General features: G+C 35.7%; 1 protein-coding gene across 1 annotated transcript in view; it reads left to right on the top strand.

The window, feature by feature from the left end:
• GPM6A (glycoprotein M6A) overlaps positions 1–14,221 on the top strand; it is a 330,169-nt gene that overhangs the window by 288,646 nt on the left and 27,302 nt on the right. Inside the window, exon 3 of the mRNA XM_026508543.4 lies at positions 12,150–12,306. Coding sequence (XP_026364328.1) covers positions 12,150–12,306 — 157 coding nt within the window. The remainder of the gene's footprint in view (positions 1–12,149; positions 12,307–14,221) is intronic.

The raw sequence follows: 14,221 nt of genomic DNA, 5'->3' as shown, positions 1-14,221 counted from the left end.
AGAAGGATGGGAATGAGAAGGGAAAAGAAAGCAGAAATTCAGGGTAAGACAAAACCAGGTTTCATAGGCTGATAGAAATCACAACAGTATGCAAACTGCCAGGGGATTGACAATCAAACCAGATTGCTGGAGTCTTCTGCTTACAAGAATTTTGATGACCACACAAATTAGTATCGAAGCAAGGTTATTGATTAGTCTTGGAGATTCAAAAATAATTTCAATCCCATCTAGAACTTACGTTAGAAAACCATATTAACTTCCTAACCTCTGATATAATACGTAGAAAGCATCTCGTTAAACTGTATTTCAGCCAGACTAGTAATCCTCGAATGAGTGTTAAACAAACACACAAAAACACCTCACTCATATAAAACAACAACAATGAAACCAAGTATATAAACCATGAGGACTTGAGGTAGAGAGACAACTGAGTGTAGAACTGAGCACTGCTTCTGGGGTCAAACTTCCCCGGTTTGTTTCATGTGGTATCTGCCTCTTTCTACTTTCTTACCTTGGACAAATTTAACCTGTCTGCCTCTGTCCCTCATCAATAAAAGGGACTTCACTAATGCCAACTCCCTAAGGTTGTTACGTGGATAAAATGAGTTGATATTTAAAACAGTTCTAACGGGGCTGGCACCTCTTAAGACTGTGCATCTATTTAGAAACATGCTTCTGCTGCTGACGGTGGTGATGATGGTTTTGATTATGATGATGGTGATTTCCCTGAAGCTGGACCTCGATTTTAATGCCCCGTGTCATGCTTCCTAAAGTGTGTTTGTCCCTGCACATACCCTACTTACCACAATACTCTTAGTGCTGTATGATTTGACTAGAGTAGATGTTTCAGCCAAAGTATGCACCAAAAGTAGGTTTCAGACGCAATTAGAATTCAAAGATCTAATTTCTCTCCTCTTTTCTAACTTCCAGGAATACAGCAACTTTAGAAAAAAATATTTGCCAAAAAGAACATGATGATTTCTTTCAAATAATGTTTGAAAGGGTATCTGGTAGAGGAAAACTTGCTTTGCTTTTTGTGATTCAGAGAGAGATTTTGGTTGGATTCCAATTTATAGGGAAATAGTTTTTGATTCAGTGTAAAGAAATTTCCAAAAGTCAAGAGTTTTCTAAAGAGTACTTGGTCTGCCTTGGAATGTACTGATTTGCCTGAGAATGAAAGTATTCAGACAAGGCTGGTAATGAACTTCCAGTTCTGAGATGCTTACAACCTATAATTCACTTGCTAAACCTTAGTCTTTACTCAAGAGCAGCTATCTTAGTGTTTTTGCCTGCTTTTGCAAATTCGGTTATTGTGAATAGCAAGCATGGAAATATATTTAGAATTTATTGTATTTATTATATTTCTATGTTTTTGTTTTCAAATATGCAGATATCATTTTTCAGGCTAATCTTTTTTTCTGATTTGCCTTTTAATGAATTTACTCATTCAGCAAAAATTAGTGGGTCATACTATGTGCCAATTACTATGCTAATCCTTAGGGATTCAGAATAGAACAAGACAGATTGATTTTCCTCAAACACTGACATGGGAAAGATATGTTAGCAAAGTGCCATCCACATCAGACTAAACAGGTAGAAATCCAAGAAAAGTAGAGTTAGTAGTTGAGCTGATTTCCAGGATGCATCAGGTTAAGAAATAGAGGGAATGGATCTGTCATAATGACTCAATTTAAAACTCATATAGTCTACATTATACCATTTGAAAATATATTTTATTACATAGTGACTCAAACCTACACAATATAATCAATAAATATTTTTAAATTATAGAAAAAAAGAAATAGAGGGAATAGATGTACTGTATGGTGACTAATATAACATAATAAAAAATTATTATTAATAAATAAATAAATAAATAAATAAATAAATAAATAAATAAAGGAATGAAGAAGCTACACTAATTAGTTCTGTAGGGCATCGGAATTAAAAAAATATATCAAATGGGCCAGAATAGAGAGAGTAAAAAGAGAATTAAGTATTTAAAGTAGTTTTAAGTACATTTAAAATTATGTCCCTATTCACACTTCTACCAAAAGACTTTCAGGTAAATTGAAAATTTTAAATTTAAGAATAAACTAATTTATAGAAGCTAGAAGAAAAATAGATTAAGATTACATATATCATGGGGCAAGCAGTAACTGAGAAATATAAGATATTACAAAGGAAAATATATATGGATTTGATATAATATAAATTAAATTTTACTCATTGAAGTATTACTTTAAAAAAATAAAAGACCAAACTGAGAAACATATTTACCATGGACATGACAAGAGGTCCTAATTTTAAGAAAGGCAGAGTTAATTTAACAACAAAAGGATATATTTTGCTGTAGAAAAAATTGGCAAAATATAAAAACATTATTTCATCAAAGAATACAAATGATTAATAGCTTGTAAATACATGGTCATCCACACTACTAAACTAAGAAAGTTAATTAAAATTATACTATTATTTTTACTGTCAAATTATCAGAAAAATTAAATGATAATACCTGGTATTGAGAAACAGAGAATATGCCCTCAAACTTTTTATCAATACATTCTTATTTTGGTTCAGACTTTCTGGATACCACTTGGACAATACATTCCCTACAAAGATTTATCTGAAATGATCACTATTACCATGCTGTTTGTAAGGGTGATGTATTAGCTTCCTATTGCTGCTGTAACAAATTACAACACATTTAGTGAATTAAAAAAAAATTTATTGATTGGGGTTTTTTTTGTTTTGTTTTTTACAGTTCTGGATATCAGAAGTCTGAAATGGGTATTATTGGGTTTATTGAAGTAGGCTGAAATCAAGGTATTGGCAGGATTGTGCTCCATCTGGAGGCTCCAGGGGAGAAGCTGTGTTTTTACTTCTTCCAGCTTTTAGAAGCCACCTGCATTTCTTGGCTTGTGGCCCCCTCCCATCTTCAAAGCCAGGGCTTTGTAGCATCCTCAGATCTCTCTCTGAATCTGACTCCAACTCTTCTGCATCTTCCTTTCATTTATTAGGACTTGCAATTATATTGTATAATATATATTATATTATATCCTGTCAACACAGGATGACCTCCAAATCTCAAATTATTAATTTAATAATATTTTCCAAGTCTCATTGACCAGGATAACATATTCATTGGTTCTGGAGATTAGATACAAACATCTTGGGGGAGGGGGCATTATCATTGAATAAAAGTAGTAGAGAGTTGGTAAAATATATTGTGATACCTTCAAATGGTAGAATGTGCCATAATCTTTTTCAAAATGTTGATAAAACTATATAACATTTAAAATATTCATAGTATATTGGCCAAAAATGAAGTTTGTAAAGCAGTATAGAATAATCATAACTTTTGGAATTAATTATAATTCCTATGGGGAAAAAAACTGGGAGGGTAAGCAGTGAATAATCTGATTCTGGATTTAATTTTCTTTTTCTCTACAATGGACGTATATTGTTTTTAAATCAGTAAGACAATTGTTTGTAGAAACACTGTCAAATTTTAAAGTTCACATTCAGAAAGGAGGTTAAGTACTTTCATGAATTCCTTAAGCAGTAGGGGGAAAACGCAACAGTAGTAAACAAGGATTCTTATGGAATCTGCTTTTTCATCCTATTATGGACACAATCAGTGACTTCATGATTAGAGGGGTTATTCATGCATTTTGTTGACCTATCATTAACAGAAAACTCATTTTTATAGACAAGAAGAATTTAATTTTTCTAATGTCCTATTCAAAGTTATTTGTTAAGTTTATATACTGCATGTTGATAAAAGAGTACTTTTGTGAAAGAGGGATTCAAGCCAGTATGATAATGTCAGATATATCATAACTTAAATATATTGATGATTTAAAATTTTTAAATGCATTTTGTAACATAACATTAGTAAATGTCCATCCTCAGATTGTTTGAAGAAAACTTTATGTAAGCATATTTGAATGTCTGGAAATGTCAGTTACATATATAGGTTGTGGCAGGCTAAATAATGGCCCCCAAAGATATCCAGAACCTCATTCCTGGAACGTGAAACTATTACTTTATGTGCAAAAGAGACTTGAAGTTGTGCTTAAGTTAAGGGTCTGGAGGTGGGACACTCCCTACCTCAAGACAGTGGGGTGATATATTCAAATTACTGAACAAAGGAAACTGCCAACCAAGAATACCGTTATCTGCCAAAATTATCCTTCAAAAATGAAGGAGAAATGTAAAAATTTCCCAGATAAACAAAAGCTGAGCGATATCATCACCGTTAGACTTGCTTTACAAGAAATGCTAAAGGGAGCCCTTCTAATTTGAAATGAAAGGATGTTAAATGGGACAACTGGATATTCACTTGCAAAACGGTGAGATTTGACCTTTATCTTACACTATAGACAAAAATCAATTCATAGTAGATGAAAGAACTAAATATAAGACCTAAAATTATAAAACTCCTGGAAGAAAATAGAGGGGAATACTTCATAATATTGGTATTGGCAATGATTTCTTGGATATGGCACCAAAGCACAAGCAAGAAAAGCAAAAATAGATGAGTGAGACTACATTAAATTTAAAAGCTTCTGTGCAGCAAAGGAAATGCTTAACAGGGTGAAAAGGCAACCTACAGAATGGGAAAAAAATATTTGCAAGCCATACATCCAATAAGGAGTTAATATCCCAACTATATAGGAACCCCTACAACTCAATAGCAAAAAACCAAATAACCTGACTTAAAATGAGCAAAGGACTTCAATAGGCATTTCTTCAAAGAAGACATACAAATGGGCAACAAGTATATGAAAAGATGCTCAACATCACTCATCATCTAGGAAATATAAATCAAAACCGCGATGAGATACCACCTCACAACAGTTAGAATGAAAAACAAACGAAACAAAGTATGATCCAGCAAGCCCACTTCCAGTTATTTGTCCAAATGATTTGAAATCAAGATCTCCAAGAGAGATTTGCATTTCCATGTTAACTGCAGCATCATTCACAATAGCCACATGTGGATATTACCTAAACGTCCATCCACAGATGAATGGATTAAAAAAAGGAGGTTTATACACAGAATGGAATATCATTAAGCCATAAAAGAGAAGGAAATTCTGTTATGCGCTCCAACATGGATGAACTCTGAGGACATTATGCTAAGTGAAATAAGCTAGTCCAAAGGACAAACATGGCATGACTCTACTCACATGAGGTACCTAACATACTCGAACTCATAGAAACAGAAAGTAGAACGGTGTTGGCCAAGGGCTGGGGAGAAGAACAGGGAGGTGTTGTTCACGGGGTTTAGAGTTTCAGTTACACAAGATGAACAAGTTCTGTACACTTGCTGTACAGCACCTGTGATTATGGTTAATACTGTGTTGTACACTTAATTTAAGAGGATAGGCGCATGTTATGTGTTTTTTGCCTCAATAAAAACTAATAAAACATGGATATTCTCCATCACAACTGTGAAGATTCCAAAACAGCTTCAAGTACTCTCGAAAATCCTGATTTTTTCTTTTTTCTGAAGTTGAATAGGATATATATAACTCTGAGCTGGAGAATCTACTCACCTCCTACTCAGTAATATACTGGTTTTAAGTGCTTAGGAAGAAGCAGCCATTTCCCAACTTTGAAAAGAAGTTATTTATGCACTAGCAACTTGTCTGCATTACTGTCGAACTACTGTCTTCTTATAGCCTGTAACATACACGTGCATTAGATGATATCCAAGTTTAAAACCGTCCTTACAGTTACAGAAACACTAAAGAGGTAAAGAAAGTAACTGTATGAGTTTCTTGGGTCTGCCATTACAAACTTGGTGGCTTAAAACACAGCCTTATTCTCTCCCAGCTGGGGAGGCCCGAAGTCTAAAGCCAAGGTGTCAGCAGAGCTGCACTCCCTCCTGAGACCCTGAGGAAGATTCTGTTCTTTGTCTCTCCCAGGCTCACTGGTTGCAGGCATTCTTTGATTTGAGGCCCCATGGCTCAACCCTCTGCCTCCATCTTCGCTGTACCTCCTCCTTTTCCAAGGGTCTCTCTCAAAACTCCCTTGCCCGTCTTTCATAAAGATACCTGTGACTGCCTTTAGGGCCCCCCCGAGTATTCCAGGATAAGCTTCTCCTCCCAAGACCTTTAACTTACACCATGGACACCATAGAAGGTAAAATTCACTCTTCGCCATATAAAGTAATATCCAGAGGCTTCAGGGATTAGGAAGTGAATATATTTGGAGGGAAGCATTTTTTTTTTAACCTACCACAGTCACCAATGTTCTTTTTTGCTCTTGCAACAATTGCTACCTATAAAAGCTTTTTCTAAGTATGAAAACATTAGAAACATCTAGCAATGTAAAAGCACAGTAAATATGCCTATATCGTTCTTTCTGGAGGCACTTTTTTTTTTTACATTTGCATAGCACTTTATTTCTTTTTAAGTTTTTATTTAAATGCCAGTTCATTAACATATAGTGTAATATTAGTTTCAGGTGCACAATATAGTAATTCAGCACTTCCCTACAGCACCCAGTGCTCATCACAATGTGTACTCTTAATCCCCTCCAAAGGGTTTTTTTTTTTTTTTAATAAGTGATGTTAGGACAACTAAACAACCTTTTTTATTTTCTTTCTTTCTTTCTTTCTTTCTTTCTTTCTTTCTTTCTTTCTTTCTCTTTCTTTCTTTCTTTCTTTCTTTCCTTTTCTTTCTTTTTTTCTTTCTATTGTTTTTACTTTTGAACTTAACTTTATAAGTAATATATGAATACCTGGAGTTTTGTCCAAACAAATTCCTGACATCATATCATGTCACCTCAAAACACTCCAATATGTGTCTCCAGAAGAGGACTTTTAGAACTTAATATATGAATAACGCTATTATAACACTGGACAAAATTAACAATACCACTTCACTCTTTGATATTGTAACTAATATGAACCTATAAAATACGGATGATGCTAACCTCCCCAGCCCTCACAGAGGCATCCATGTCTGAGAGTTTTCCAGTGTTATAGACAACCATTTTGAAAAAGATAAAATTAGATCCAATTTGTGCCCTACCCAAAGAATAAACACCAAATTGATCAGAAGATCCATTGTAATAAATGGAATGATACACATGCTAGAAGAAAACATGGGTGAATTCCTCTATAACCTGAATATAAATAAAGGCTTATAACTATGACTAAAATCCCAGTGTAATGAAAGAGAAGACAAATAATTTTGACAACATCGAAGTTTTTGTTTAAGTTGTGTGGCAAAATGCCATAAGCAAAGTTAAAAGACAGATGGCAAACTAGGAGAAAATATTAGCAACATGTGTTATAGGTAAAAACTAAATATCCCTAATACACAACAAAAGTCTTTTTAAAATTGAGGTAGAAATAGGATCACAAATCTTATAGATAAGTGGGCAAAAGACATGACAATTCACAAAAAGATAAATGTCCTCATGATCATATAAAAAGATGTTCCATTTCACTCTTACTAAGATAAACAGAGCAAAACTATGATACTAGTTATCACCCATCAGTTAGCAATAATTCAAAAGCTTGACAATATACTCTTGTTGAGCCCGTGGAGAAACAGAGTCTCATACATCGCAGTTTGGGATGCAGAAATGGTACAACCCTTACAGAGAGGAATTTGGCAGTTTCTAACAAAGCTACATGCCTTCCCTTTTCAACTCCTCAGTCCTCCCACCCTAAAGATACACTATCAAATATTTTGATACATTTGTGCAAGATTATTCGTTGCAGTGTTATTTATAATTGCAAAATATTGATAACTACCTAAATATGCAAGCATAGAATATGGAGTAAATAAATACATATATACACTAGGATTAACATGCAGCTGTTGGAAAGAATGAGGAAGATCTCTGTGAACTGATATGGAGTGAAAGGATATTATTGTTCGATAAAAGCTAAAAAGCTATTATTGATGTAAAAAAGCATATGTATATGCTACCTTCTATGTAAAAGTGAAAGGAAAACAGGAATATGTACACACACATACACACACGCTTGACTTTACATTAAAAAACACAGGAAGGATAGCAAGGGAGCAATGAACAAGAAACTGGTTGGAAGGGATAGGGGAGGTCATGACCCTTCTCTGGGGGTATTTTTTTTTTTTAAGATTTTATTTATTTATTTGACAGAGAGAAAGACAGCCAGCGAGAGAGGGAACACAAGCAGGGGGAGTGGGAGCGGAAGAAGCAGGCTCGCAGGGGAGCAGAGGAGCCCAATGTGGGGCTCGATCCCAGGACTCTGGGATCACGCCCTGAGCCAAAGGCAGATGCTTAATAACTGAGCCACCCAGGTGCCCCTCTGGGGATATCTTTTTATACAGATTTGACATATATTCTCTATGTTCAAAAATGAAATTAAGTCAATGTTGATGGGATAGGGGGACCTAAAACTGAAACAAACTGAAACAAATAGCTCCCCATTGCATTTCAAATAAATGCCATAAGCACAAAAAGGGAAGAAAAAAGAATAAACTAATCCAAGTAATTTAGGAACTCAATATTTGACTGTATACTCTTAGTCTCAGGTGGAGGGGTAGGGGAATTGCAAACATCCTGAATTCTTTTCAAGTAGGTTTGGTTTTTGTAATACTTTGGATGAAATAATTCTGATATAATTTTAGATTTATTATGAATCGGACAAAAGAATATATGTGTTATTCTTGGGAATTAGGATTCTCACTAAGGAAGAAGGTCATACAAATACGGAGTGAGGGAAGGCAGCAAAAAAACCCTGTGGGAATAGATTGGATTTGGAAATATCACTATGAACTTGAGATTTCTAAAATATATGTATGTCTGATATGCAGCTGTATGTGCACATTATACATAGATAAATAGATACGTAGATATGTACGTGTTTATGTCAGTGTATATATGAAGTGTGTGTGTGTACACATGCATGTATTTCCTATCTTGGTACGCTGAAAAGACCAAGAGGCAAAGACACCACAGCAGCAATGAGTAACCACGTCTTGGTCTCCAGTATGCCCATTAAAAGAACCAGGGCTTCAGATGTCCATCAATAGATGAATGGATAAAGAAAATGTAGCGCATATACACAATGGAATATTACGCTGCCATCAAAAATGAAATCTTGCTTTTGCAACGATATGGATAGAACTAGAGGATTTTATGCTAAGCGAGATAAGTCAATCAGAGAAAGACAATTATCATATGATCTCACTCATATGTGGAATGTAAGAAACAAACCAGAGGATCATAGGGGAAGAGAGGAAAAAATGAAATAAGATGAAACCAGAGAGGGAGACAAACCATAAGACACTCCTAATCATAGCAAACAAACTGAGGGTTGCTGGAGGGGAAGGGGATAGAGGAATTGAGTAACTGGGTGATGGACACTGGGGAGAGTATGTGTTGAAATGAGCACTGGGTATAATATAAGACTGATGAATCACAGACCTGTACCCCTTAAAAAAATAATACATTATATGTTACTTAATTGAATTTAAATTAAAAAATTAAAAATAAAAATAAATATATGCACATTAAAAATAAAGAACCAGGGCTTGGCAAAGAGACACCTAATTTGGGGGTTGAGAGAGGTATGTACAAAGGGAGCCTCGGTCCTCTTGTTGTGTGAGAAAGTAAGGAATACTTTACAAAAAATGATGGACACATGTCACAAGGATATAGAAGTCAGCTTTGGGGATGCCCAGTGGCCAAGTCTAGAACAAGTTGAGAACCAAAATAATTAGTAGAGTAGTGGCCTACAAACATTTGAAGAAAAAAGCAGACAGCCTTAGTCCATATCATTAATAAATAGACAAACAGAAAAACTAATAAAAAGGGGAAAAGGGAGGGCTGTTGCTTACGTCAGAATATCTAGTGCTAAATGGTAAACGTGAATGAGCACTGGCCGTTAGGAAATGAGCACTTTGTTAACGCAGGAGGAAGACTGGATTAGTCAAGCTCCATCACTGACTGCTAACTGGCAGGAAGTTTTAATGTAGAACAGGATGTTTGCCTCTTCACAGATCACTTATTAGTTACAAGGGAAACAATAGCAATGGCACAGTACAGAAATTAGACATCGTCTTGGCTACATGATACAAATCAGCATCACTCCTGAGGGGCACATGCACAGAAAATCACCCTAATCACATTCCAGCCATGAATGAGGAATTGGAATCTAATCATGAGGCCACATCAGACAAACTCAAAATGAAGAATGTTATATCTAATAAAGAGAGAGTGGGATTATACTCCTCGACAGCGTCAATTTCATAAAGACAAAGAGGCTGTGGCTGTGTTCCTGGTTAAAAAAAAGTAAAGACAGGCTGCCAATAACTGTAGTACTTACCCCTAGACTGGATCCTGCATTGAGAGAGAAGATGCCATGAAGTTCATCGTTGGGTCAGTGTGGGTAAAACTGGAATACAATAATAGATTTGACACAAGTATTTTATCAATGTTAGAATCCCTGAAGTCAATAAGTATACTGTTGGAGAATTTCTCTATGTTCAGATGTAATTATTCAGAGACAGAGAGAAACACAAGAAACAATAAAGTAAATGAGGTAAAATATGAGATAGATAAGGGAGGTATAGTTTTTCTTCATACTATTCATTTTCTGCAACTTCTTTTATAAATTTGAAATTAATTCTAAATTAAAATTTAAACATATTTTAAAATATGTCATTTTAACCTGAAAGTTTTATGAAGAAGCCCATTGAACCAAATTCTTCAAAGTCCCATCTGTAAGTTAAAATCCTCAAATTCTTTCACAGGCATGATAAGCTTACAAGTTCACATCATCTGCCTCATTGCCCTCGACAAGTAAAATTGTGTAATATTTAGATTTCAGACAGTGAAAATCAGTCACTAAAAAATTGCCCTGGTACAGTGAATGTTGCAGGTTCTTCTTATTCTTTTTATATGCAACAAATTCATTTATGCTGTTACAGGTATCCTTTTAAAAATATTGTCATAGCATCAAGAGTTTCTAAATCTCCCTCAGCATGATCAAGCTTTCTAATCCCTCATTTGTCCCCTTATAAACAGCCAACAGGATATCTCCATCATTTGCCTCCACCCTATCTACTCCATTAATACTCTAATAATGAGAGGAAAGAGAAAAAAAAACTTGACAATGTGAAATATAGAGGAATTTTCTTACAAATGGATATCAAGACTACAAAAACAGCACGTTAGCTAACATGTATACCTCTCCACATACCATGGCTACATAAGTAGCTTTGTTTCTAGAAGTAGCAAAATAGTTAATTTATGGTTTTTCATTCCAAAGGGCTTTGGGGTTCCCATCTAATACTTAGAATAACAAAAAAATTCCGCCTGCAATTTATAGACGTTACATATATCTTCCCCACCCCACCCCACCCCCGCCTTTAAATACATGGGCACTGAATTGTGAGAAAGGAAAGAATACCTTCCCATTTCTCCATGGTATTATGCCCAAACTGAGCTCAGGCCCAGTTCCATATCCAAATTCTGAATCCATTAGTGACTCTGCCCAAAAGCCTTGATTTTTCAAAACTATAACTTTTCTTCAAAAACATATTTTTTTCATTATTGACATGATTATCAGCAGAAAATATTAGTGATATTTTACAGTAAGTGAGGAATAAAACATAATTATAATTGGCTATAATAACAAAAATATGAGATGGTCATTTTATTGAAAATGGATTCATCATTAACCATGAAGCTTTCTTCCTCTTTTGTTTTCAAAACTCAGTAGTAGATACATAAATCTTTACATCTGATACTTTGTCATTATTGGAGAAATTATATGATGATTATCCTATTTATCCATTGAATTTCAGCAGACTCCTTTAGCAATGTGACTCAGTGCTGACCCAAGACTACTTTGGCATGAACCAGGGAAGGGGAGGCAGGAAGAGGGGGCAGGAAGGGAAGAGGGGGAGACAAAGGTGGAGAGCCCTGTTAACAAATACTAGGAGAGACAGAACAAAACATATATACAATCATTAGGCCTATAAAGCAAAAATATTTTTAAATCCAACCTCCCTTATGGACATAAATATTCTGCGGCTGTCGTTCGGAAGGAGCCATGAGCACGTGAGCATCAACGTCTGCCAATCAGGCATGAAGAGTTATTGAAATAAATCCCTTTGCCTCTTCTCCCGCAGGATTGACATCTTCAAGTATGTGATCTACGGCATCGCAGCTGCCTTCTTTGTGTACGGCATTCTGCTGATGGTGGAAGGTTTCTTCACGACCGGTGCCATCAAAGATCTCTATGGAGATTTTAAAATCACCACTTGCGGCAGATGCGTGAGCGCCTGGGTATGTTATTTGTCGATGTTCAGGGTTGGATGTGGGTTTATTTCAATAGCACACAGGTGTTCGTATTCATCTGCCAAGAATTGAAGTATTTTTTTTTTATCACAGTAGCATCCCTCCTGTGATGGCGATTTAAAATCTTAAAAATATTATTTTCTTAATTAAGATTATTCCGTGTGAAAATTCAGCTGCAAATTCTCAAATCATATGCAACACAACTGGCTTTTGTTTTAGAGGCAGCAAAACTTGAGATTGATTCATGATTTTTTTTTCCAAAGGGCTTTGGGGTTCCCATACAATATTTAGAATAACAGAAAAAGGTCCATCCGCAATTAGGGACAATATATGGGTCTCTACTCCTTAAATATATCTACTCCTTAAATATATCCCTTTGCATTGCAAATTTGAGGGAACTGTACTATGTAATTTCCGTTTAATATGACATAAGGTCAAAATTATACTATTATATTAAATAATGTTTTAAATCCTTAATGATAGGAGATTTAATGGAAACTTCCAGTCCTATTCCGGAGCTAATGCAATGCAGACAATGCACGTATATCTGTTAAAGCACAAGAGCGGTTTAAAAATTAAGGGTGATACAGTTGAAAGTACTTTTGCATTTTTATGCAGAATAATTTTCCTATAAAGCAATGTTGGAACTCCCATTAATGACTAACAGATTGTCTTATTTTTTTTAAAGTTATTTAAGAACATCTATGTGATTACAGCGTCTCTTTCATATTAAGTAAGGGTCTCTAATAAGGAATGATACAGTTTATTTCAGTCTTACAGAAAAGTTTGAAAATAGCTGTTAACCACCAAACTTTTGTTATTGTTTTACCAGCTTGTAGCAAGTTCTAGTATGCTGCTCAGAGTCAGCGGTGATAATCATCTGAAAATAGTTTGCCCTGTATTATGGGTACTTGTAGTTGTCTCTGGAATCATCGCTTGTAAGACTCGTTTCCTTCCTGGAATGATGTTTATTGTAATAACTAAGTCTTTAGGATTAGTAATATCAAATTACAGATCTAGAGGAAGTGAAGTTAAAGGTCTTTGATTCACTTAAAAAATAAAATATGAGTATTCTATGGGCCAATTGTCTGTGATACCACAGCAATTTCTCTATTAAGAAAGCAAGTTGTGGGGCGCCTGGGTGGTGCAGTCGTCAAGCGTCTGCCTTCAGCTCAGGGCATGATCCCAGCGTTCTGGGATCGAGCCCCACATCAGGCTCCTCCACTAGGAGCCTGCTTCTTCCTCTCCCACTCCCCCTGCTTGTGTTCCCTCTCTCGCTGGCTGTCTCTGTCAAATAAATAAATAAAATCTTTAAAAAAAAAAAAAAAGAAAGAAAGCAAGCAAGTTGTGAGGAGCATCTGAGTGGCTCAGTCAGTTAAGTGTCCGCCTTTGGCTCAGGTCATGATCCCAGGGTCCTGGGATCGAGCCCTGAGCCCCACATTGAGCTCCCTGCTCAGTAGGATGCCTGCTTCTCCCTCTTCCTCTGCGATTGCCCCCCACTTGGGCTCTCTGGCTCTATCTCTCTCTAGCTCTCTGTCATATAAATAAATAAAATCTTTTTAAAAAAGCAAGTTGTGATTTGAGGTTCATTTATATTCTGCCAGGAGAGTACAGTGATTTCAATCAATGATAGGCTTTTCCTGCAGTTGGGACAGTACTGTTATAATACCACGCGTGTGCCTTAGCGAGTCGCTTAACTCCTCTGGATCGCAGTTGACTCATTTACAAAATGAAGACACTAGATCATCCCTGAAGCTCATTCCCCCTTAGGGAGTCCATGATTGTAAAGCACTGTGGAAATAATAGAGGAAAAGGAGATTTCTAGGCATATTTTTACCATTGGGGAGCACCCTTTTGCCAGGAAGAGTGCAGTCGATTATGCTGTTGCACTGAGAATTATAAA

This window comes from Ursus arctos, unplaced genomic scaffold (assembly GCF_023065955.2).
Source record: "Ursus arctos isolate Adak ecotype North America unplaced genomic scaffold, UrsArc2.0 scaffold_27, whole genome shotgun sequence".
Lineage (NCBI taxonomy): Eukaryota > Metazoa > Chordata > Mammalia > Carnivora > Ursidae > Ursus > Ursus arctos.
This window is presented reverse-complemented; position numbering and strand designations above follow the sequence as displayed.